The following is a 23,797-nucleotide window of genomic DNA, read 5'->3' on the forward strand; positions in this document are numbered from 1 at the left end:
GTGCTTTATGTTATCCTTAATAAATGAATAATAAACGTTCCTCTCTAACTGTGCTTTATGTTATCCTTAATAAATTAATAATAAATGTTCCTCTCTAACTGTGCTTTATGTTATCCTTAATAAATTAATAATAAACGTTCCTCTCTAACTGTGCTTTATGTTATCCTTAATAAATTAATAATAAACGTTCCTCTCTGACTGTGCTTTATGTTATCCTGAATAAATGAATAATAAACGTTCCTCTCTGACTGTGCTTTATGTTATCCTGAATAAATTAATAATAAACGTTCCTCTCTGACTGTGCTTTATGTTATCCTTAATAAATTAATAATAACCGTTCCTCTCTGACTGTGCTTTATGTTATCCTTAATAAATTAATAATAAACGTTCCTCTCTGACTGTGCTTTATGTTATCCTTAATAAATTAATAATAAACGTTCCTCTCTGACTGTGCTTTATGTTATCCTGAATAAATTAATAATAAACGTTCCTCTCTGACTGTGCTTTATGTTATCCTTAATAAATTAATAATAAACGTTCCTCTCTGACTGTGCTTTATGTTATCCTTAATAAATTAATAATAAACGTTCCTCTCTGACTGTGCTTTATGTTATCCTGAATAAATTAATAATAAACGTTCCTCTCTGACTGTGCTTTATGTTATCCTGAATAAATTAATAATAAACGTTCCTCTCTGACTGTGCTTTATGTTATCCTTAATAAATTAATAATAAACGTTCCTCTCTGACTGTGCTTTATGTTATCCTTAATAAATTAATAATAAACGTTCCTCTCTGACTGTGCTTTATGTTATCCTTAATAAATTAATAATAAACGTTCCTCTCTGACTGTGCTTTATGTTATCCTTAATAAATTAATAATAAACGTTCCTCTCTGACTGTGCTTTATGTTATCCTTAATAAATTAATAATAAACGTTCCTCTCTGACTGTGCTTTATGTTATCCTTAATAAATTAATAATAAACGTTCCTCTCTGACTGTGCTTTATGTTATCCTTAATAAATTAATAATAAACGTTCCTCTCTGACTGTGCTTTATGTTATCCTTAATAAATTAATAATAAACGTTCCTCTCTGACTGTGCTTTATGTTATCCTTAATAAATTAATAATAAACGTTCCTCTCTAACTGTGCTTTATGTTATCCTTAATAAATTAATAATAAACGTTCCTCTCTGACTGTGCTTTATGTTATACTTAATAAATTAATAATAAACGTTCCTCTCTGACTGTGCTTTATGTTATCCTTAATAAATTAATAATAAACGTTCCTCTCTGACTGTGCTTTATGTTATCCTTAATAAATTAATAATAAACGTTCCTCTCTGACTGTGCTTTATGTTATCCTTAATAAATTAATAATAAACGTTCCTCTCTGACTGTGCTTTATGTTATCCTTAATAAATTAATAATAAACGTTCCTCTCTGACTGTGCTTTATGTTATCCTTAATAAGTTAATAATAAACGTTCCTCTCTAACTGTGCTTTATGTTATCCTTAATAAATTAATAATAAACGTTCCTCTCTGACTGTGCTTTATGTTATCCTTAATAAATTAATAATAAACGTTCCTCTCTGACTGTGCTTTATGTTATCCTTAATAAATTAATAATAAACGTTCCTCTCTGACTGTGCTTTATGTTATCCTTAATAAATTAATAATAAACGTTCCTCTCTAACTGTGCTTTATGTTATCCTTAATAAATTAATAATAAACGTTCCTCTCTAACTGTGCTTTATGTTATCCTTAATAAATTAATAATAAACGTTCCTCTCTGACTGTGCTCTATGTTATCCTTAATAAATTAATAATAACCGTTCCTCTCTGACTGTGCTTTATGTTATCCTTAATAAATTAATAATAAACGTTCCTCTCTGACTGTGCTTTATGTTATCCTGAATAAATTAATAATAAACGTTCCTCTCTGACTGTGCTTTATGTTATCCTTAATAAATTAATAATAAACATTCCTCTCTGACTGTGCTTTATGTTATCCTTAATAAATTAATAATAAACGTTCCTCTCTAACTGTGCTTTATGTTATCCTGAATAAATTAATAATAAACGTTCCTCTCTGACTGTGCTTTATGTTATCCTTAATAAATTAATAATAAACGTTCCTCTCTGACTGTGCTTTATGTTATCCTTAATAAATTAATAATAAACGTTCCTCTCTAACTGTGCTTTATGTTATCCTCAATAAATTAATAATAAACGTTCCTCTCTAACTGTGCTTTATGTTATCCTTAATAAATTAATAATAAACGTTCCTCTCTGACTGTGCTTTCTCATTTTAAGGATAATACATAGACAATGTTTGTGATTATAGCATCACAATTTGGAAATTCACTGCAAGGACTTGTCTTTACATTGTGTGTCTGTGCGTGTGTACAACTTTTATGGACATGGTGTACTTTGATGATGGTGTTGGGCAGGCCTAGAGCCAGGATGTGATTAGCCATGGGTAGAGGCTCTGAGCGGTGCTTCTAACACCGATCCACTCTTAAACCTCAGCACCATCAAAGCAAGCAAGAATGTTACACCACTCAATATCACTTTGGATAGGACAAGCAAAAAGGGAATTGGGTCAAAATGAATGGTGACAAGGGAACACCTTTTACGTGGCCAAGGTCATCGGGATATTGCTTTAAATTAAAGGTATGGCGATTTTTCAAGGGAGTGAGACACTTAACGCTGCAATATGTACGTTTGTGGGCGACACAACCAAATTCACATATAAATGAGTTATAGATCCGTCATTCTCATTGAAAGAAAGTTTAAGCAGTTTAGATGGTACTATGATTCTCGACACTATACTTGCTTATTTTGTCACATAAACTGAAATTAGGCAAACTATTAGAACTTTAACAACCAGGAAATGGTGGAGCGATTTCTGCATAGTGCAACTTTAAACTAACACTTATTTATTATAAATAACTCTAGTCACTACACTATGTCTTGCTGTGTTTCAAAACACAAGGAGAAGAAAACAGGAAGTGATCTGGCCCATCTGGACCATCAAAGGGATGATTCACTTTTCTATTGGCGTCATGGCATTCACATCATTGGAGAAGTACTACATGATCAGATTTGAGCTACACCCGATGACCTTTCCATTAGAACTGAATCCCAAGCAAATGCACAGCTGGTTGATAAATCTCCTCTTTGCATGGTAACACAACTGACGTGCATGTAGTTCAGTGACTCGACTGTGTCCCAACTGGGACCCCTTAGTAAGACTTGATAGCACTGTTTTCTATCGGTGCTATGGATACTTAGAGACTATGCATGGGGGAGAGCTGTTATTAAAGCCATTGTGGTTTTGGAAGTAGAATGGCATAGCTAGCATATCATCCAGTGGAAGTCATTTTCTATGTCTTTTGGGAGTCTGTTGAATATGCTGTAATTTTCCAGTCCAGGCATGGGTTCACTTGTTTGAGGGTTCCATAAATTATCTAGACAAGAACTTGACACCCAATAGTGTATTTGTACAGAGAAGAAGAGGAAATCAGAGGGTTATCCTTGTTTCCAGGGGGGTGGAGTAAAACCACTGAAACTTCTCAGAGGGGATATGGGTGTTCCATGCAAGGGTTCAATCAAATCAAATCAAATGTATTTGTCACATACACATGGTTAGCAGATGTTAATGCGAGTGTAGCGAAATGCGTGTGCTTCTAGTTCCCGACAATTCAGTCTCTCGGTCCCTGCTTTGATGCACCTGTACTGACCTTGCCTTCTGGATGATAGCGGGGTGAACAGACAGTGGCTCAGGTGGTTGTTGTCCTTGATGATCTTTATGGCCTTCCTGTGACATCGGGTGGTGTAGGTGTCTTGGAGGGCAGGTAGTTTGCCCCCGGTGATGCGTTGTGCAGACCTCACTACCCTCTGGAGAGCCTTACGGTTGTAGGCGGAGCAGTTGCCGTACCAGGCGGTGATACAGCCCGCCAGGATGGTCTCGATTGTGCATCTGTAGAAGTGTGTGAGTGCTTTTGGTGACAAGCCAAATTTCTTCAGCCTCCTGAGGTTGAAGAGGCGCTGCTGCTCCTTCTTCACCACGCTGTCTGTGTGAGTGGACCAATTCAGTTTGTCTGTGATGTGTACGCCGAGGAACTTAAAACTTACTACCCTCTCCACTACTGTCCCGTCGATGTGGATAGGGGGGTGCTCCCTCTGCTGTTTCCTGAAGTCCACGATCATCTCCTTTGTTTTGTTGACGTTGAGTGTGAGGTTATTTTCCTGACACCACACCCCGAGGGCCCTCACCTCCTCCCCCTGTAGGCCGTCTCGTCATTGTTGGTAATCAAGCCTACCACTGTAGTGTCGTCCGCAAACTTGATGATTGAGTTGGAGGTTTGGCCACGCAGTCGGAGTGGGTTGGAGCAAATTGTAGTGGGTCTAGGGTGTCAGGTAGGTTGGAGGTGATACGGTCCTTAACTAGTCTCTCAAAGCACTTCATGATGACGGAAGTGAGTGCTACGGGGCAGTAGTCGTTTAGCTCAGTTACCTTAGCTTTCTTGGGAACAGGGACAATGGTGGCCCTCTTGAAGCATGTGGGAACAGCAGACTGGGATAAGGATTGATTGAATATGTCTGTAAACACACCAGCCAGCTGGTCTGCGCATGCTCTGAGGACGCGGTCGGGGATGCTGTCTGGGCCTGCAGCCTTGCGAGGGTTAACAGGTTTAAATGTTTTACTCAGGTTGGCTGCAGTGAAGGAGAGTCCACAAGTTTTGTTAGTGCCGTGTCAGTGGCACTGTATTGTCCTCAAAGTGGGCAAAAAAGTGATTTAGTCTGTCTGGGAGCAAGACATCCTGGTCCGTAACGAGGCTAGTTTTCTTTTTGTAATCAATTATTGACTGTAGACCCTGCCACATACCTCTTGTGTCTATACTGACGCTTAGCGCCCTGGTTAAAAGCAGTGGTTCGTGCTTTCAGTTTCACGCGTATGCTGCCATCAATCCATGGTTTCTGGTTTGGGAATGTTTTAATCGTTGCTATGGGTCCGACATCGTCAATGCACTTTCTAATGAACTCGCTCACCGAATCAGCGTATTCGTCAATGTTGTTGTTGGACGCAATGCGGAACATATCCCAATCCAAGTGATCGAAGCAGTCTTAAAGCGTGGAATCAGATTGGTCGGTTAGACATGTTTTGTCCACCAACAGCAACAACGTTGGACTTTAATTACTGTAAGTCATTGTTACTTTAAATCATTGTAAGCTTCTACACTGAGTAAATATCTTTCTTAAGTGTGACCTTAGCTGTGTGGTAAGGTTACTTGTCACTCTGTATTTAAGTGAGCTACTGGCTGTGTCCAACGCAGGCAGACTGCCAATCTCAAAGATTACCTAAATGTCAACTTCATTCAGCATGGAGCGATCTGTGTGCCAAGAATGTTTGCACCTCAAATATACAGAGCAAAAGCAAAGGAATGTTATTGACGTTGGCCACTTTACTTTCATTCCAGAACAAACCAATACTGTACAGCAACTCAATATTTGGAAGGTGTTCCTAATGTTTGGTATACTCAGTGTACAATGATATCAAGGCTTGATAAATATAGATTTGTTTGATAAAATGACATATGCATTATAATATTGTAAAAAATATTGCCATTTTATTACAAAAAGTGTCTGTTGGCTTTCAACCAGTAAGTCTAACATACACAACACAGATCATAACCCCATTGTCTTGTTAGTCTCTGAACTATGAGAAAACATAGAAAACACATCAACAGAGACAACGTACACATTTAACCCCTTTTTCAATGGGTCGAGGACATTTGGTTCATCAAAACATGTGGATGAATACAGTCAACTCCTGATATATACAAAGGCTTGGGATCGTCATGGTTGCTTGGGATCGTCATGGATACGTGGACTAACCCAAAGCAGCAGATATCAGATTTGAGAAATGAGAAAACTCAGAGAAACATGTTTTCATGGGCTATTGGCTATGACCAAAAGGGGTTATTAACAATCACAATTCCAGTATATCAATCTATATTCATTCCAACAGTTAAATACACAATGAATTTATGTCTACACAATTGATTATCTACAACTTTTTGCAAAAATCATGTTCAAGTAAGTACAGCAACCAGGATATTTGATCATTTCAGTGGAGGCTATATAGCGTTAGCCTGTGCCATCCAGTCAGTACCCACTGGGCACAGATGTCAGTTCTACATATAGTTTTGATTTGCATTTGGTTGAGTTGTCAACTAACGTGAATTCAATGTGGAATCAACAAAAAATGTCACCAAGTCATTGGATTTAGGTTCTTTCTCTTTTCTACTCCAAACAGTTCAACTTCATCACATTGAATTTGAGGGTTGAAATAGATTAAACCAGTAGTTAGTTTCCATGCAGGACAGTAGCCTTCCAGTGACATCCAGTGAACTTCAAGGGTCCTGCCAGCAGCCGCTTTACGTTTCAGGACACAACACCCCACAATGCTAACTGAAACCAAGTGAAGGCACTGAAGAAGACCATGATTAGGGAGAACAGAGCAGGAAGGGACCCACACGTCCAAACTAACTAAGGACACAACTATTGAAGTCTGTTTGTTGTTTGTTCACAGATTTGTGCAAGTAAGAGGTGCAAATGCAGCAAACCTTTTTGACAGTAACTGTATCTAGATGTTAGATGGCTAGCTGAGCAGGAGGCTAGCTCATAGGATAAGGTGATGGCTGTGATAACCGAAGAAAAAACTGAAACAACAAAAATCAAAGTATTTACGGTGCACTCCCCCTTTAGAAAAAGATCATAGAAACAGAGTCAGTGACACGTTGCAACAGCACAACACATCACGCCTCATAGAGAAGATGTTCTTTTAAATATACATCCTCTTCATCTGGTCATCCTGCAGAGTCCATCAGAAGCACCATGGCAACAGAAGACACTTTCCTCTTTCTCAAGTCAAAGACAAAGGCATGTTTCTGAAAGGAAAGAGAGAAGGGAGTTTTACAGTTTAAATGTAGTTTTGTAATCTATCAGAAGTTTAAGTTTAAATGTAGATAGTTTGTAATCTATCAGAAGGGAGGTTTACAGTTTAAATGTAGATAGTTTGTAATCTATCAGAAGGGAGGTTTACAGTTTAAATGTAGATAGTTTGTAATCTATCAGAAGGGAGTTTTACAGTTTAAATGTAGATAGTTTGTAATCTATCAGAAGTGAATTTTACAGTTTAAATGTAGATAGTTTGTAATCTATCAGAAGTGTGTTTTACAGTTTAAATGTAGATAGTTTGTAATCTATCAGAAGGGAGTTTTACAGTTTAAATGTAGATAGTTTGTCATTTATCAGAAGGGAGGTTTACAGTTTAAATATAGATAGTTTGTAGCTATTAAACCCAGCTACGACAGCACACTGTGGCTTACTACCATCTACAGACAATATCGCAACAACTACACATTGCCTATCGGAATCAATGACAATATAGTACAAAGTATATTTAAGACAAGCTAAGGTTAGGCCTATTATATGACCATTCTAGACATGTCAGGAATCAAAAATAAAGTACCTTGAGGTTCACAGTGATCAGCTGGCTCTCCAGCATTCCTATGTTTCAGAGCTCGCTCTTCTGTCCAGCGCTCTGTCAGCACACACACAACAGGAGTAGATTAGATTGAGGCTTTTGACAGTGACCGAAGTGGCTCAAAATTGCACACAAACCACACTACCGTACACAACACATAAACCACACTACCGTACACAACACATAAACCACACTACCGTACACAACACATAAACCACACTACCGTACACAACACATAAACCACACTACCGTACACAACACATAAACCACACTACCGTACACAACACATAAACCACACTACCGTACACAACACATAAACCACACTACCGTACACAACACATAAACCACACTACCGTACACAACACATAAACCACACTACCGTACACAACACATAAACCACACTACCGTACACAACACATAAACCACACTACCGTACACAACACACAAACCACACTACCGTACACAACACATAAACCACACTACCGTACACAACACATAAACCACACTACCGTACACAACACACAAACCACACTACCGTACACAACACACAAACCACACTACCGTACACAACACATAAACCACACTACCGTACACAACACATAAACCACACTACCGTACACAACACATAAACCACACTACCGTACACAACACATAAACCACACTACCGTACACAACACACAAACCACACTACCGTACACAACACATAAACCACACTACCGTACACAACACATAAACCACACTACCGTACACAACACATAAACCACACTACCGTACACAACACATAAACCACACTACCGTACACAACACATAAACCACACTACCGTACACAACACATAAACCACACTACCGTACACAACACATAAACCACACTACCGTACACAACACATAAACCACACTACCGTACACAACACACAAACCACACTACCGTACACAACACACAAACCACACTACCGTACACAACACATAAACCACACTACCGTACACAACACATAAACCACACTACCGTACACAACACACAAACCACACTACCGTACACAACACATAAACCACACTACCGTACACAACACATAAACCACACTACCGTACACAACACACAAACCACACTACCGTACACAACACATAAACCACACTACCGTACACAACACACAAACCACACTACCGTACACAACACATAAACCACACTACCGTACACAACACACAAACCACACTACCGTACACAACACATAAACCACACTACCGTACACAACACACAAACCACACTACCGTACACAACACACAAACCACACTACCGTACACAACACACAAACCACACTACCGTACACAACACACAAACCACACTACCGTACACAACACACAAACCACACTACCGTACACAACACATAAACCACACTACCGTACACAACACACAAACCACACTACCGTACACAACACATAAACCACACTACCGTACACAACACACAAACCACACTACCGTACACAACACATAAACCACACTACCGTACACAACACATAAACCACACTACCGTACACAACACACAAACCACACTACCGTACACAACACACAAACCACACTACCGTACACAACACATAAACCACACTACCGTACACAACACACAAACCACACTACCGTACACAACACATAAACCACACTACCGTACACAACACACAAACCACACTACCGTACACAACACATAAACCACACTACCGTACACAACACATAAACCACACTACCGTACACAACACATAAACCACACTACCGTACACAACACATAAACCACACTACCGTACACAACACATACACCACACTACCGTACACAACACACAAACCACACTACCGTACACAACACACAAACCACACTACCGTACACAACACATAAACCACACTACCGTACACAACACATAAACCACACTACCGTACACAACACACAAACCACACTACCGTACACACTACACATAAACCACACTACCGTACACAACACATAAACCACACTACCGTACACAACACATAAACCACACTACCGTACACAACACACAAACCACACTACCGTACACAACACATAAACCACACTACCGTACACAACACATAAACCACACTACCGTACACAACACATAAACCACACTACCGTACACAACACATAAACCACACTACCGTACACAACACACAAACCACACTACCGTACACAACACATAAACCACACTACCGTACACAACACATAAACCACACTACCGTACACAACACATAAACCACACTACCGTACACAACACATAAACCACACTACCGTACACAACACATAAACCACACTACCGTACACAACACATAAACCACACTACCGTACACAACACATAAACCCTGGGGATGCCTGTCAACTTTAAAATATTATACTTCTGCCTCGAAGAGGGATGCTTGATGCGGCCTATGAACCGTCTCCAACCCCCTCCCTTCTCTTGGTCTGTTTGCCTCCTCTGACTGGCTCTACACAGGCCCAAAGACTATTATGCTTACTGGGTTTCCTTCCATCTGCCTTTCACAAAGACTCTGTCTATTCTCTTTGTACAGCAGACTGGCCGTAGTATCTCTAGATCAGAAGTGTACCTGAACTGACCGTCCTAGCTATCCCGGTTCTGACTGGCCCAACTCTTCTCCTTTTCCACTGTTTACAGCTGGGAAGGAACTTAACCAGTATCAAAGCTGGGACCGAGAGACTGAAAAACAGTTTCTATCTCAAGCACATCAGACTGTTAAATCGCCATCACTAGGCGGCTTCCACCTGGTTACGTAACCCGGCACCTTAGAGGCTGCTGCCCCATATAAATAGACTTGAAATTACTGGCCACTTTAATAATGGAACACTAGTCACTTAATAATGTTTACATATTTTTACTTTACTAATTTCATATGCTATATTCTATTCTACTGTATTTTAGTCTATGTCACCCTGACATTGCTCATCCTAATATTTATATATTATTTAATTACATTCTTTTACTTTTAGATTTGTGTGTATTGTTGTTAATTGTTAGATATTACTGCACTGTCGGAAGCTAGAAACACAAGCATTTCGTTACACCCACAATAACATCTGCTCAACATGTGTAAGTGACAAATAAAATGTGATTTGACTTGAGTATTTGGCCATCCTGCAGTGTCTGGAACTTAATACCTGAAACAGGTGAATGACTGACGCCCCCGCGGCCCCAGCTGCTTGTGTCTCTGTCTGACTTACTGAGCACTGAGCACTCTAGAACCGTCCATACTCTAGAACTTCCATACTCTAGAACCTTCCATACTCTAGAACATTCCATAGACAGAGACAGACTATGGTCTGAATCTCAAATAGCACCCTATTCCTTATAAAGTGCACCACTATAGACTGGGGTCCATAGGGCTCTGGTCAAAAATAGTGCACTTTGTAGGGATAGTGTGCCATATGGGATGCAGACCATAAGTGAGCTGACACAAGGCCAGTGAAACAGAAACTCTACAACTGAATGTCTAAATAGCTCCACTAATGGTTTTGGAACAGGTAGTCTGGACTGGAGACGTTTCCTGTATAGAGGTTCTCATACTGTGTGAAGTGTGTATCCGGCTCCAGTCACACCACTGGCAAACAGACAGGCCAGGCCAGACAGAAAGGCCTCCTGTAGTCTGCTGCGTTCTAGTCTGCTCTGTTCCCTTTCCAAGGTCTGGGGTGACCATGACCATACAGAGGACGTGTGTCCTGTCTTGTCCTCCCAGCCCCAAGGTAAGGAGAGATTTGACAGTCTGAACCCTGGCTCACCGCTCAGCACTACGCTGAAAGTACATAATCTCCAGCTAGCAGGAGGTTTAGTGTATCAGGTGGGCCAGCCTACTGTAGTCTGGCTATACACACTGCAATTGACAGACAGACAGACAGACAGACAGACAGACAGACAGACAGACAGACAGACAGACAGACAGACAGACAGACAGACAGACAGACAGACAGCAACAACTCACACTTGATGCTGCCGTACAAAGTCTGCAAACTGACGGTCTTTGGCACACAGCTCAATTATCCTTAGGCGGTCCTGAATTTGCTGTGAGAGAGAGAGAGACAATGAGAGAGAGAGAAAGAAAGAAAGAAAGAAAGAAAGAAAGAAAGAAAGAAAGAAAGAAAGAAAGAAAGAAAGAAAGAAAGAAAGAAGAGAAAGAAAGAAAGAAAGAAATAAAGAAAGAAATAAAGAAAGAAAGAAAGAAAGAAAGAAAGAAAGAAAGAAAGAAAGAAAGAAAGAAAGAAAGAAGAGAAAGAAAGAAAGAGGGAGAGAGCGAGATGTGGGGGTAGAGAGAGAGAATAATGTGGGGGGAAAGAGTGAGTGAAAGAGAGACAGGAGAGAGAGAGAGAGAGAGAGAGAGAGAGAGAGAGAGAGAGAGAGAGAGAGAGAGAGAGAGAGAGAGAGAGAGAGAGAGAGAGAGAGAGAGGTAAGAGAGAGAGAGAGAGAGAGAGAGAGAGACGGTTATGTAACATTAGGGGTTGATGTAAGGCCGATGGATTTGTGTTGGTTTCCGTACTGCCTGCCCAATGCTGGTGTCTGGACGAGCACTACTCTTCCACCATAAGCACTGAAGCTAAAGACTCAGGGTGAAAATAGAATCTCATACACACGTGTTACGGTGCCTTATTTAGACCTAAAGTTGATTGCTGATAAAGCTCTCTGGTAACACTTCATGTTACCTAGGTCCTATATACCACATGTATACCACAATACCACATGTATGTATAATGTACTCCAGTGTATAATTACAAATTAGTACTAACAGTTTCACAGTACTTTACACTTTAGCTCTAACCTTCTTGTATTTACTTGAAAAACATCTAACAACTTTAAGGTCCCTGGAATGTTCTGGAATGATCTTCCCCCAGGGAGCCAGTCTGTTGCCAACTGTCTGTCTCTCTCTTACAGTCCTCCCAGCAGTCAACCACTCAGACAGCCTCCACGTACCTCTCTGGTGAGCTCGGAGTTGTCGTAGATTTGGAGTATCTCGTCACTGCAGAAGTCCACAGAGGGGTCTGCGCTGCCCGTACTGTGGTGCGGCACGTCGTCTTCGTACCGTCTGTAGTACTCTGCCGTGGCCACATCACTCTCATACATGGGGTTGAACTTGGTGGCTCTCTCTAAGGATGGCACACTGTCCCGATCTCTGTGAAATAGGTACAAAAACATCCTGATCAGCACAAAAACATCCTGTGGCGCACTGCACTAGCTTTGAATAGTCCCCGCGATATGCAACTTTTCAGGGAAGTCAGGAACCAATATACACAGTCAGTCAGGAAAGCGAAGGCTAGCTTTTTCAAACAGAAATGTGCATCGTGCAGCACTAACTCCAAAAGGTTCTGGGACACTGTAAAGTCCATGGAGTATAAGAGCACCTCCTCTCAGCTGCCCACTGCACTGAGGCTAGGAAACACTGTCACCACCGATAAAGCAACGATAATCGAGAACTTCAATAAGCATTTCTCTACGGCTGGCCACGCTTTCCACCTGGCTACCCCAACCCCGGCCAACAGTTCTGCACCCCCTGCAGAAACTGGCCCAAGCCAGTTGCTGCGGGTGATTATTATTGCTGCGGGTGATTATTTGATCCACCTCTACGCAGACGACACCATTCTGTATGCATCTGGCCCTTCTTTTGACACTGTGTTAATAAACCTCCAAATGAGCTTCAATGCCATATAACTCTCCTTCCGTGGCCTCCAACTGCTCTTAAATTATAGTAAAACTAAATGCATGCTCTTCAACCGATCGCTGCCCGCACCCGCCCACCTAGTATCACTACTCTGGACGGTTCTGACTTAGAATATGTGGACAACTATAAATACCTAGGTGTCTGGCAAGACTGTAAACTCTCCTTCCAGACTCATATTAAGCATTTCCAATCCAAAATTCAATCTTGAATCGGCTCCCTATTTCGCAACAAAGCCTCCTTCACTCATGCTGCCAAACATACCCTCGTAAAACTGACTATCCAGCCGATCCTTGACTTTGACGATGTAATTTACAAAATAGCCTCCAACACTCTACTCAGCAAATTGGATGCAGTCTATCACAGTGCCATCCATTTAGTCACCAAAGCCCCATATCTACCCACCATTGTGACCTGTATGCTCTCTTTGGCTGGTCCTCGCTACATATTTGTCGCCAAACCCACTGGCTCCAGGTCATCTATAACTATTTTCTAGGTAAAGCTCCGCCTTATCTCAGCTCACTGGTCACCATAGCAGCACCCACCCATAGCATGCGCTCCAGCAGGTATATTTCACTGGTCATCCCCAAAGCCAACACTTCCTTTGGCAGCCTTTCCTTCCAGTTCTCTGCTGCCAATGACTGGAACGAATTGCAAAAATCACTGAAGTTGGAGACTTATATCTCCCTTACTAACTTCAAGTATTGGCTGTCAGAGCAGCTTACCGATCGCTGCAGCTATACACAGCCCATCTATAAATAGCCCATCCAACCAACTACCTACCTCATCCCCATATTTGATTCGTTTTTTTTCTGCTCCTTTGCACACTATTATTTCAACTTGCACATCCTCATCTACACATTTATCATTCCAGTGTTAATTGCTAAACTGTAATTACTTCGCCACTATGGCCTATTTATTGCCTTACCTCCTTACTTCATTTGCACACACTGTATACAGATTTTCTATTGTGTTATTGACTGTACGTTTGTTTATCCCATATGTAACGCTGTGATGTTGTTTTTGTCGCACTGCTTTGCTTTATCTTGGCCAGGTCACAGTGGTAAAGGAGAACTTGTTCTCAACTGGCCTACCTGGTTAAATAAAGGTGTTCTCAACTGGCCTACCTGGTTAAATAAAGGTGTTCTCAACTGGCCTACCTGGTTAAATAAAGGTGTTCTCAACTGGCCTACCTGGTTAAATAAAGGTGTTCTCAACTGGCCTACCTGGTTAAATAAAGGTGTTCTCAACTGGCCTACCTGGTTAAATAAAGGTGTTCTCAACTGGCCTACCTGGTTAAATAAAGGTGAAATAAAATACATGTTGTCTGATGCAATAGAAAGGTGGCTGATGTCACACCACTGAGAATGATGTGTTCTGTCTACTTACCGGTAATAATGATGAACAATAACATTTCAGCCTGTACTTGCGGTGCGGCCAAGTGAGTCACACATACAAACACAAACACACCCACAGCCGTATGGGGTTGGCATGATACGTGATGACCTATGCCAGTGGGTGGGAAGTGACATTGTGTCCTGTCCAATCTAAACAGGATGTCAACCTGATGGCATGCAACACACATGATGTTATTCTGTTGTACTGGTCTCTCTCTCTCTCTCTCTCTCTCTCTCTCTCTCTCTCTCGCTCAACCCTCTCTGTCTTTATTTCTCTCCCTCTCTCTTTATTTCTCTCTCTCTATTTCTCTCACTCTCTTTATTTCTCTCTCTCTCCCTTTCTCTCTCTCTCTTTCAACCCTCTCTCGTTTTATCTCTCCCTCTGTCTTTATTTGTCTCTCTTTATTTCTCTCCCTCTCTATATCTTTTTCTCTCTTTCTCTCTTTATTTCTCTCTCTATCAGATACAGTATTTACATTATACAGTACGCCATGTTCCATGAGCTAAACACTCATATGAGAAACACACTGAACTGGTCAGGAGTCCAATCTAGCAGTCTGTGGACAGTTTATTGGTAACAGTGGGAGACTGCAGGGCGGGGCTGCTAGAAGGGCCCATGGTGCTAACATGGGCATTGGCCCAAGGTCTATCTGTCGAGACCAGGCCTTGTGTCACTAAAAGCAGGCAGGCTAAACTCAGGACAGCTGCCGAGGGACACACTGATTCATAAAACAATCACACACACCTACACATGCATGCACACACAAACACACACACACACACGTATACTGTTGATCCTGCAACTCGGGGCTTCTAAATACAATCAGCACTGTTTTGATACTTCTCAATAAACATGTCCTGATTGGTTCATCAAAAACAACATGGCTGCCAAGGAAGTCTGAGACGCTAATCACGCTCTCATAGTTCTTTCTCTCAGACAGATTCTCGGTCAAGCACCCCGTTAACAATGCACAAAGCTTCACTTTTAGGACAACCATCTACATTTATTGTCTGTCTACGCACCAGTATAGTATTTCTTAACCCAATTAAGTACTTCTACATACAGTACCAGTGAACATTTTGGACAAACCTACTCATTCTAAGGTTTTTCTTTATTTGTACTATTTTCTACATTGTAGAATAATAGTGAAGACATCAAAACTATGAAATAACACACATGGAATCATGTAGTAACCAAAAAAAGTTTTAAATAAGTCTAAATATATTTTATATTTGAGGTTCTTCAAAGTAGTCACCCTTTGAATTGATGATAGCTTTTCACACCGTGAAGCATAGAGGAGGAGGTGTGATGGTGCTTTGCTGGTGACACTGTCAGTGATTTATTTAGAATTCAAGGCACACTTAACCAGCATGGCTACCACAGCATTCTGCAGTGATACGCCATCCCATCTGGTTTGCACTTAGTGGGACTGACCAAGAAGGAGAGTGATGGAGTGCAGCATCAGATGACATCAGATGACCTGGCCTCCACAATCACCCGACCTCAACCCAATTGAGATGGTTTGGGATGAGTTGGACCGCAGAGTGAAGGAAAAGCAGCCAACAAGTGCTCAGCATATGTGGTGAACTCCTTCAAGACTGTTGGAAAAGCATTCCAGGTGAAGCTGGTTGAGACAATGCCAAGAGTGTGCAAAGCTGTCATCGAGGCAAAGGGTGACTATTTGAAGAATCTCAAATATAAAACATATTTTGATTTGTTTAACACTTTTGATCACTACATGATTCCATGTGTTATTTCATAGTGTTCATGTCTTCACTACTATTTTTCAATGTAGAAAATAGTACAAATAAAGAAAAACTATTTAATAAGTAGGTGTGTCCAAACTTTTGAATGCTCCTGCATTAGGCATAAGGCAAGAGAAGCCAAAATATTATCAGATAACATTACTCTACAAGCAACACTGCAGTGATATCTTAAATAACCATTACACATCGTAATCCATCTGTAAATACAAGAGGTCAGGTAAATAATCAGATTTACTCCTTCTCCCTCTGGGTTTATGAGTCTGCTGCTTACCGTAGAGGATCCTCTGAATCCTCCTTGTCATAACCGTCCCTCAGAGTCCTGGCCAGGAAGAAGATTGCCCCAGAGGCCACCAATAGGAAGCCAGCCACCGACGCTATGGCGATGCCCACCACCAGAGGTTCTGACACATACTCCTCACAGTGTTCCCCGCGGTACCACCAATTCTCTCCTACACGACATCTAGAACCACACAGAACAGCATTAAAACCATATGCATCTCAAACACACACATACACATGCACAACCCTATAGTGAATTCATCATGTCAGTGTCCTTATCTAAACTCCCACCCACCTGCAGATGGCTCCCTTGCCGGGAATGACATCACACTTCCCATCGTTGAGACAGAAGTCCTCCTGCAGGTCACAGATACTCTGGCACGGCAGTCCATCCACGCTGAAGTAACCCGCGTCACACACACACTCCGCCTCCCCGGACCAGCGGTTCACCGTGCACATCGAATACTCATTACACGCTTGGAACTTGCAGGGGTTTGCCTGGTTGCCTGGCAACGACAAAGAAAACATAAACAAACATGTTTTGTGTGACCTCAGTTCTACCATCTGAGAACCTGGTGACTCAGGGTTGGGGGTTTGACTGTGCTGGTGATGGTGGTTAAAGCCCACTAATTCTAAAATAACACATAAATACACCACAGAAAATATATGTTAGAATGTTTCAGACTTTAGTCGTAAATTGGCTGATGATGACGTGCCCAGAGTACTTTAGTTGTCACTATCGGAACATTCTAGAAAAGAGCAAAGTATTCTAACCCTAACTCTGACTCCAACCTTAACTCTCTAACTCTAACCTTAACCCTTAACAAATACCTTTGTCTTTTCCTAATCCGATGCCCTGTGGAGACCTTACATGATGTGACATGATTAAGCATCAGTGTTACAGTAGATGATTATGATTGGCTCAGACAGATTACAACACAGATTATACTATAACGACCCAGCCGGCCTTATAGAATAACACCATGGTGACTCATCCTCATTATGACACATACTGTACAGTACTGTTGCTGGTCACATTGTACATCTGCCCAGACGAGGGTTGCAAAATTCCCAGGTTTTCCAGAAGACCTGGTTGGAGGATTTTGGATTTCCTGCTTAATCCCTCCAGATTCCTGGAATCCTCCAACCGGGATTTTGGTAAATCCAGGGAATTTATTGAAAGTTCCCGGAATTTTGCAACCGTAGCCCAAACAGAAGTGTCAACCACATGAGATCACCATCCCCGGGACCACAGTATCAAAGCCATTGACACATTGAGATCGTTATGTTATTTTCATGGGCTCTTTGAGTTACAAAGTGTTGAGAAAACAACTTGATTCATAACTAGAGAGTCATCTCACTTCAATGACTCAATACAGCAATCTCCTGCTGATGTGTTAATGGGAGAAGTTTGGGTTAGGGCAGCATGCCATTGCTTCTGTTGTCGACTTTACATTTACATTTACATTTAAGTCATTTAGCAGACGCTCTTATCCAGAGCGACTTACAAATTGGTGCATTCACCTTATAACATCCAGTGGAACAGCCACTTTACAATAGTGCATCTAAATCTTTTAAGGGGGGTGAGAAGGATTACTTTATCCTATCCTAGGTATTCCTTAAAGAGGTGGGGACTGGGGGGACTTTCACATCTTTAAGATCCAATAATGAAACCTCAGCTGCAGAAGATCAGCCACCAAACGGACATTACTGTCAGGAACTGCTTCACAACAATGAGTCCTTGTTGACATGATTTCATGCATTTCCTACTCTCACTGCAGAATAACATCACTCAAAACTCAAGAATCACTTGTTTGTAGCTGAGGTTTACCTGATTCCACATCCAGTGAGTATTTGTCTATGGAGAGGTTCATGGTTTGGAAGGCTGAGTTAGCGAAGTCCTCTAAGATAAGGTAGACAGTGTTGGTGACCCCCCGAGAGACGGGCTTCCCAAACTTCATCCTGCTGTTCACCACAATGCTGCCGTTACGGAAATTCAGGATCTCCAGGTTCTGGAAGTTGCTGAGGTTGGACTGCAGGTAAGGGACGAGCTACAGACGAGAAAGAAACATTGTTACTTTATGCTTCCCAAAACACCAAGATATACTGTATTCCACAGGTACTGTATGACTTGTGACAAATCCAATAACCATGGAAACAGTTCATTAGAAAGTTCTACTACAGAATCCATTATATGCAACATATTACAACATTCACAGCAATGAAAACTGTAAAATTAACTTGAGAAGGCCGTCTCTATGCATACTGAACATTCATTTATGGCCCCCATACCCCAATATTATTGCAGATAATCCCATATATCCTTTACCAGTTCGAGGAACCTCTGCTCCAGGGCTTTGTACTCTGTGGAACTCTTGTTGAAGAGATCCTCAGAGAACATCATGTTGGTCACCCTCAGGCTGAAGAACACCATCAGATCCTTGCCAGGGCTTTTCGCCATGGCGATGCTGCCCACGTCTGATCCGTGGGCGATGCTGGAGTACCCGCTGCTGTCCCCGTCCATGTGACTCGTTCCGTCATACACGTTGAAGGTGAGGTCAATTTCCGACATGGGGGAGTCTGGTGCGTAGTCTCCAACCGCTTGGATTGAAGTGCCGACTTCTAGTTCGTATGTGTCGTGAGCTGGGGAAGGGGATGCTAGTGCCATGCTAACATCTCCTTCTTCAATGCTAACATCTGACTCTTCTGCTGCCCCAAGCAGGTTTTCTGTGGGTCTGAATGTGGGCTGGAAGAATGGAGGTAGGATTGTTGGGGCAATTTCAGGTGTCTCAGAGATTTCAATGTCACCATGTGGTGCTATTTCTGTGGTGACTGGATGGTGTGTGGCTTCCTCCTCTTCTGGTACAGAGTCAGATATACGAGAGAAGGGAGATTCCTTCTCGGGGGATAAGATGCTATGAGACTCTATGACTTCCGGGGCTGCTGTACCTGCAGCCACAACAAAGATTTGATCTTCAGCTAGGTCCTCCTCTGAGATGTCAAGGGCTGGGAGTACTGTGGCCAAGGGCCCTGCGACCTCCGCCCCCTGTTCCTCCAAGATCTCCACCTCTCCATCTTCAACCTCAGGATCGGGCACCAAGAGTAAAGGTCTGTCGGTGAAGGCTTCGATCTCTGGTGGTTCGGAGGTGATCATATCGAAGATGGACTCTTTGACTGTAAACAGCTCCATGTCTATGAAGGTAGGTGACTCAGTGACTGTGGGGAGTTCAACCTCTATTGGACTGGTTGGCTCCGACAGCTCCTCAACAGAACCATGGGCCTCAGCTGCTGGCCCTTCCAACACCAGGGCCTCAGTGGTGTAAAACTGAGGATTGGGATAATCAGTGACTGGTGCTATGATGGTGAATGGTTCGCTTGGGTAATAATTGTCATAAATCCCAGAGGCCTCCAGCGTCTGTATGGAGAGCTCCACGGTCAGGGTCTCTGCGGTCCAGAACACAGGGGCTTCAGCTGTGGTCGTGTAGTCAGGTCGGGTACTAATGTCTTGGGTCACAGGCAGTCTGTCCAAGAAAGGCCATTGTGGCTCTTCTTCAACTGGGGCAGATTCTGGATGGGACTCAAAAGGACCCATGTCCTCTGGAGATTCAGTCAGGACAGATTCGGTGATCTCTTCCCCCTTCTCCTCCTCCTTCTTCTCTTCCTCCTTCAGTTCCACTTCTGGATCTGGTAAATGCACCTCCCACACCACAGAATCCTCCTCCTCCTCTATGTAGTCTGTCTTCTCAGTTGTCACGGGAAACCATGGGACGACGTCAGCCCCTTGGTCATCCCCAGAGAAGCCGGAGCCAGAGCCAACATCCAAATCTGGGTTTACTCTGGGAGGTGCCGAGACCGGGGCCTCTGTGGTCTGTGGTTGTGAAGGGGAGGAGGTAGAGGAGCCTCCAGCACCGACCACACCATCCCCATCGGGAGTATCAGAGTCTTGCTGAGTGTTACTGAGAAGAAATCCCTCTTCTTCAATATTTCCATTATCTAGAAAAACAGGAAAACACATGCTTTGTTACTGGAACATGGAATCTCCCTTCTCTTCAGTGAAGGGAAACAGAGTGAAAACAGAATAGAGGACAATCCATGATATTAACAATGGATAAATGGTTTCAAAACTCTATTAAATCAGATTTGAATGTGTTTTTTTTGTGTTGTGTGTTACTGTGTGGTTGACAGTATACAAGGTGATGTGAATGTGATCTCGTGATTTAGGAAGTAGAAACAGGACGGCTCACTCTCTGCAGGGATAGCAGTGGTGCTGGGTGGCAAGGTGGTTTCATCCAGAACGAACACATCATTTTCACTGGCCACAACGCTCCCGGAGCCTTTCAAAGGGTCCACAGGAAACAGGAAATCATCCTTCTTCAGGAAGATGTCGCTGACATCCAAGTCTTGGCCAGGAGCATCTGGTGGTTTCTCAGCAGCCAGAACATTGTCCTGACACACCAAGAAGAAAAGACAAAGGTTGATAAAAGTGCACTGACATTATTCTTACATTCTACTAACGTTAGAGAAATCTACGTCTAGTAAGTCACACTTAAATGAACGTCCGTGTGTATTGTTGTCTACCTTTAGCCCGAACGGGAGGCTGGCAGACATAGAAAATGTCAACAATATACCTAGATTAGGCTGGCTAGAGGAAAGATAATCCTAAATCTATACGGGAATTGCCCGGATGATACACCTGGGCTGGCCATGCCCCAAGGATGGACACACGCAACTACAGTACATAGAACTACATAGACTTACACCACCCATTCATACATAAATGCAAAAATACCTACATTTTCCCATGCACAGATCAAAATGCACATGCATAGGATGACAGATATGATCACGTATACATTCAACAGTCCTTATAGAAGTCAAAGTGGAGAAAAAAAAACGATCCTCAACATCTTCAATGAATTACAGTGGAAATTCATCCTTCGGACTAACTTTAGTGGAAAGAAATTGCACTGGCACGCAGAAGATACATTTGGACACAAAAGCCGGCCCTCTGTGCCTCCCTAGCTGCAGCTGCAGATTAGTTGTGTTTTTCTCTCTCACAAGGTTGAGTTGTAGCAGAGTGTTTCTCTCTCACAAGGTTGAGTTGTAGCAGAGTGTTTCTCTCTCACAAGGTTGAGTTGTAGCAGAGTGTTTCTCTCTCACAAGGTTGAGTTGTAGCAGAGTGTTTCTCTCTCACAAGGTTGAGTTGTAGCAGAGTGTTTCTCTCTGGCAAGGTTGAGTTGTAGCAGAGTGTTTCTCTCTCACAAGGTTGAGTTGTAGCAGAGTGTTTCTCTCTCACAAGGTTGAGTTGTAGCAGAGTGTTTCTCTCTCACAAGGTTGAGTTGTAGCAGAGTGTTTCTCTCTCACAAGGTTGAGTTGTAGCAGAGTGTTTCTCTCTCACAAGGTTGAGTTGTAGCAGAGTGTTTCTCTCACAAGTTGAGTTGTAGCAGAGTCTCTCTCACAAGGTTGAGTTGTAGCAGAGTAATGTTTCTCTCTCACAAGGTTGAGTTGTAGCAGAGTGTTTCTCTCTCACAAGGTTGAGTTGTAGCAGAGTGTTTCTCTCTCACAAGGTTGAGTTGTAGCAGAGTGTTTCTCTCTCACAAGGTTGAGTTGTAGCAGAGTGTTTCTCTCTCACAAGGTTGAGTTGTAGCAGACAAGGTTGAGTTGTAGCAGAGTGTTTCTCTCTCACAAGGTTGAGTTGTAGCAGAGTGTTTCTCTCTCACAAGGTTGAGTTGTAGCAGAGTGTTTCTCTCTCACAAGGTTGAGTTGTAGCAGAGTGTTTCTCTCTCACAAGGTTGAGTTGTAGCAGAGTGTTTCTCTCTCACAAGGTTGAGTTGTAGCAGAGTGTTTCTCTCTCACAAGGTTGAGTTGTAGCAGAGTGTTTCTCTCTCACAAGGTTGAGTTGTAGCAGAGTGTTTCTCTCTTGAGTTGTAGCACAAGGTTGAGTTGTAGCACAAGGTTGAGTTGTAGCAGAGTGTTTCTCTCTCACAAGGTTGAGTTGTAGCAGAGTGTTTCTCTCTCACAAGGTTGAGTTGTAGCAGAGTGTTTCTCTCTCACAAGGTTGAGTTGTAGCAGAGTGTTTCTCTCTTACAAGGTTGAGTTGTAGCAGTGTTTCTCTCAAGGTTGACAGAGGTTTCTCTCTCACAAGAGTTGTTGAGTTGTAGCAGAGTGTTTCTCTCTCACAAGGTGAGTTGTAGCAGAGTGTTTCTCTCACTCTCTCACAAGGTTGAGTTGTAGCAGAGTTTCTCTCTCACAAGGTTGAGTTGTAGCAGAGTGTTTCTCTCTCACAAGGTTGAGTTGTAGCAGAGTGTTTCTCTCTCACAAGGTTGAGTTGTAGCAGAGTGTTTCTCTCTCACAAGGTTGAGTTGTAGCAGAGTGTTTCTCTCTCACAAGGTTGAGTTGTAGCAGAGTGTTTCTCTCTCACAAGGTTGAGTTGTAACAGATACAGATGTAGCTCTTGATATGTGTGCTTCACAAAGTAAATATTCAGAAACACAAAATAGCTCACGATAAACTAAATCTGAGTGAAATTCACATATACATCGCTAGCAACAGATGCCCTATATGAATGAATGCAACAACACAGGCCTTTTAACCTCAACATATGTTCTGTATTAGTATGTCCTGCTCAAGGGACAGAGAAACACACACACACACACACACACACACACACACACACACACACACACACACACACACACACACACACACACACACACACACACACACACACACACACACACACACACACACACACACACACACACACACACACACACACACACACACACACACACACACACTTCATCTTCCACAATGAAAATGGGCTTCCTGCAAACAGCCATGTGACTCAGAGAGACCGTCAAACCAGGTTGTGTTCACACAAATGAGCAGAGCGTCATTGTCTTTCACCACAGGATAAACAAAAAGTTGTGTTATGCCCTAAGGACAACAATAAAGTTCTGTTTGGTCAAAGTGGACCCATTTAATAACAAATGGACTTCAGATGTGCTTATCTTTAACTACCAGTTGCCTTGTGCCTGTGTTAGACCCTAGGAAGCTTTGCCATTACCTGAGAGAATGAGAGAGAACA

The 23,797-nt window shown here is 42.3% G+C and overlaps 1 protein-coding gene across 1 annotated transcript in view; it reads right to left on the bottom strand.

The window, feature by feature from the left end:
• Window positions 1–5,616: 5,616 nt before the first annotated feature.
• impg2b (interphotoreceptor matrix proteoglycan 2b) overlaps window positions 5,617–23,797 on the bottom strand; it is a 37,136-nt gene continuing 18,955 nt past the window's right edge. Inside the window, exons 13-21 of the mRNA XM_052499795.1 lie at window positions 20,952–21,153; window positions 19,037–20,700; window positions 18,539–18,758; window positions 17,003–17,213; window positions 16,700–16,888; window positions 12,523–12,721; window positions 11,540–11,619; window positions 7,546–7,617; window positions 5,617–6,961 (exon numbers count right to left, since the gene is read on the bottom strand). Of these exons, the coding sequence (XP_052355755.1) occupies window positions 7,584–7,617; window positions 11,540–11,619; window positions 12,523–12,721; window positions 16,700–16,888; window positions 17,003–17,213; window positions 18,539–18,758; window positions 19,037–20,700; window positions 20,952–21,153 (2,799 nt within the window). The 3' untranslated portion in view covers window positions 5,617–6,961; window positions 7,546–7,583. The remainder of the gene's footprint in view (window positions 6,962–7,545; window positions 7,618–11,539; window positions 11,620–12,522; window positions 12,722–16,699; window positions 16,889–17,002; window positions 17,214–18,538; window positions 18,759–19,036; window positions 20,701–20,951; window positions 21,154–23,797) is intronic.

Source organism: Oncorhynchus keta, chromosome 37 (genome assembly GCF_023373465.1).
Source record: "Oncorhynchus keta strain PuntledgeMale-10-30-2019 chromosome 37, Oket_V2, whole genome shotgun sequence".
Taxonomy (NCBI): domain Eukaryota; kingdom Metazoa; phylum Chordata; class Actinopteri; order Salmoniformes; family Salmonidae; genus Oncorhynchus; species Oncorhynchus keta.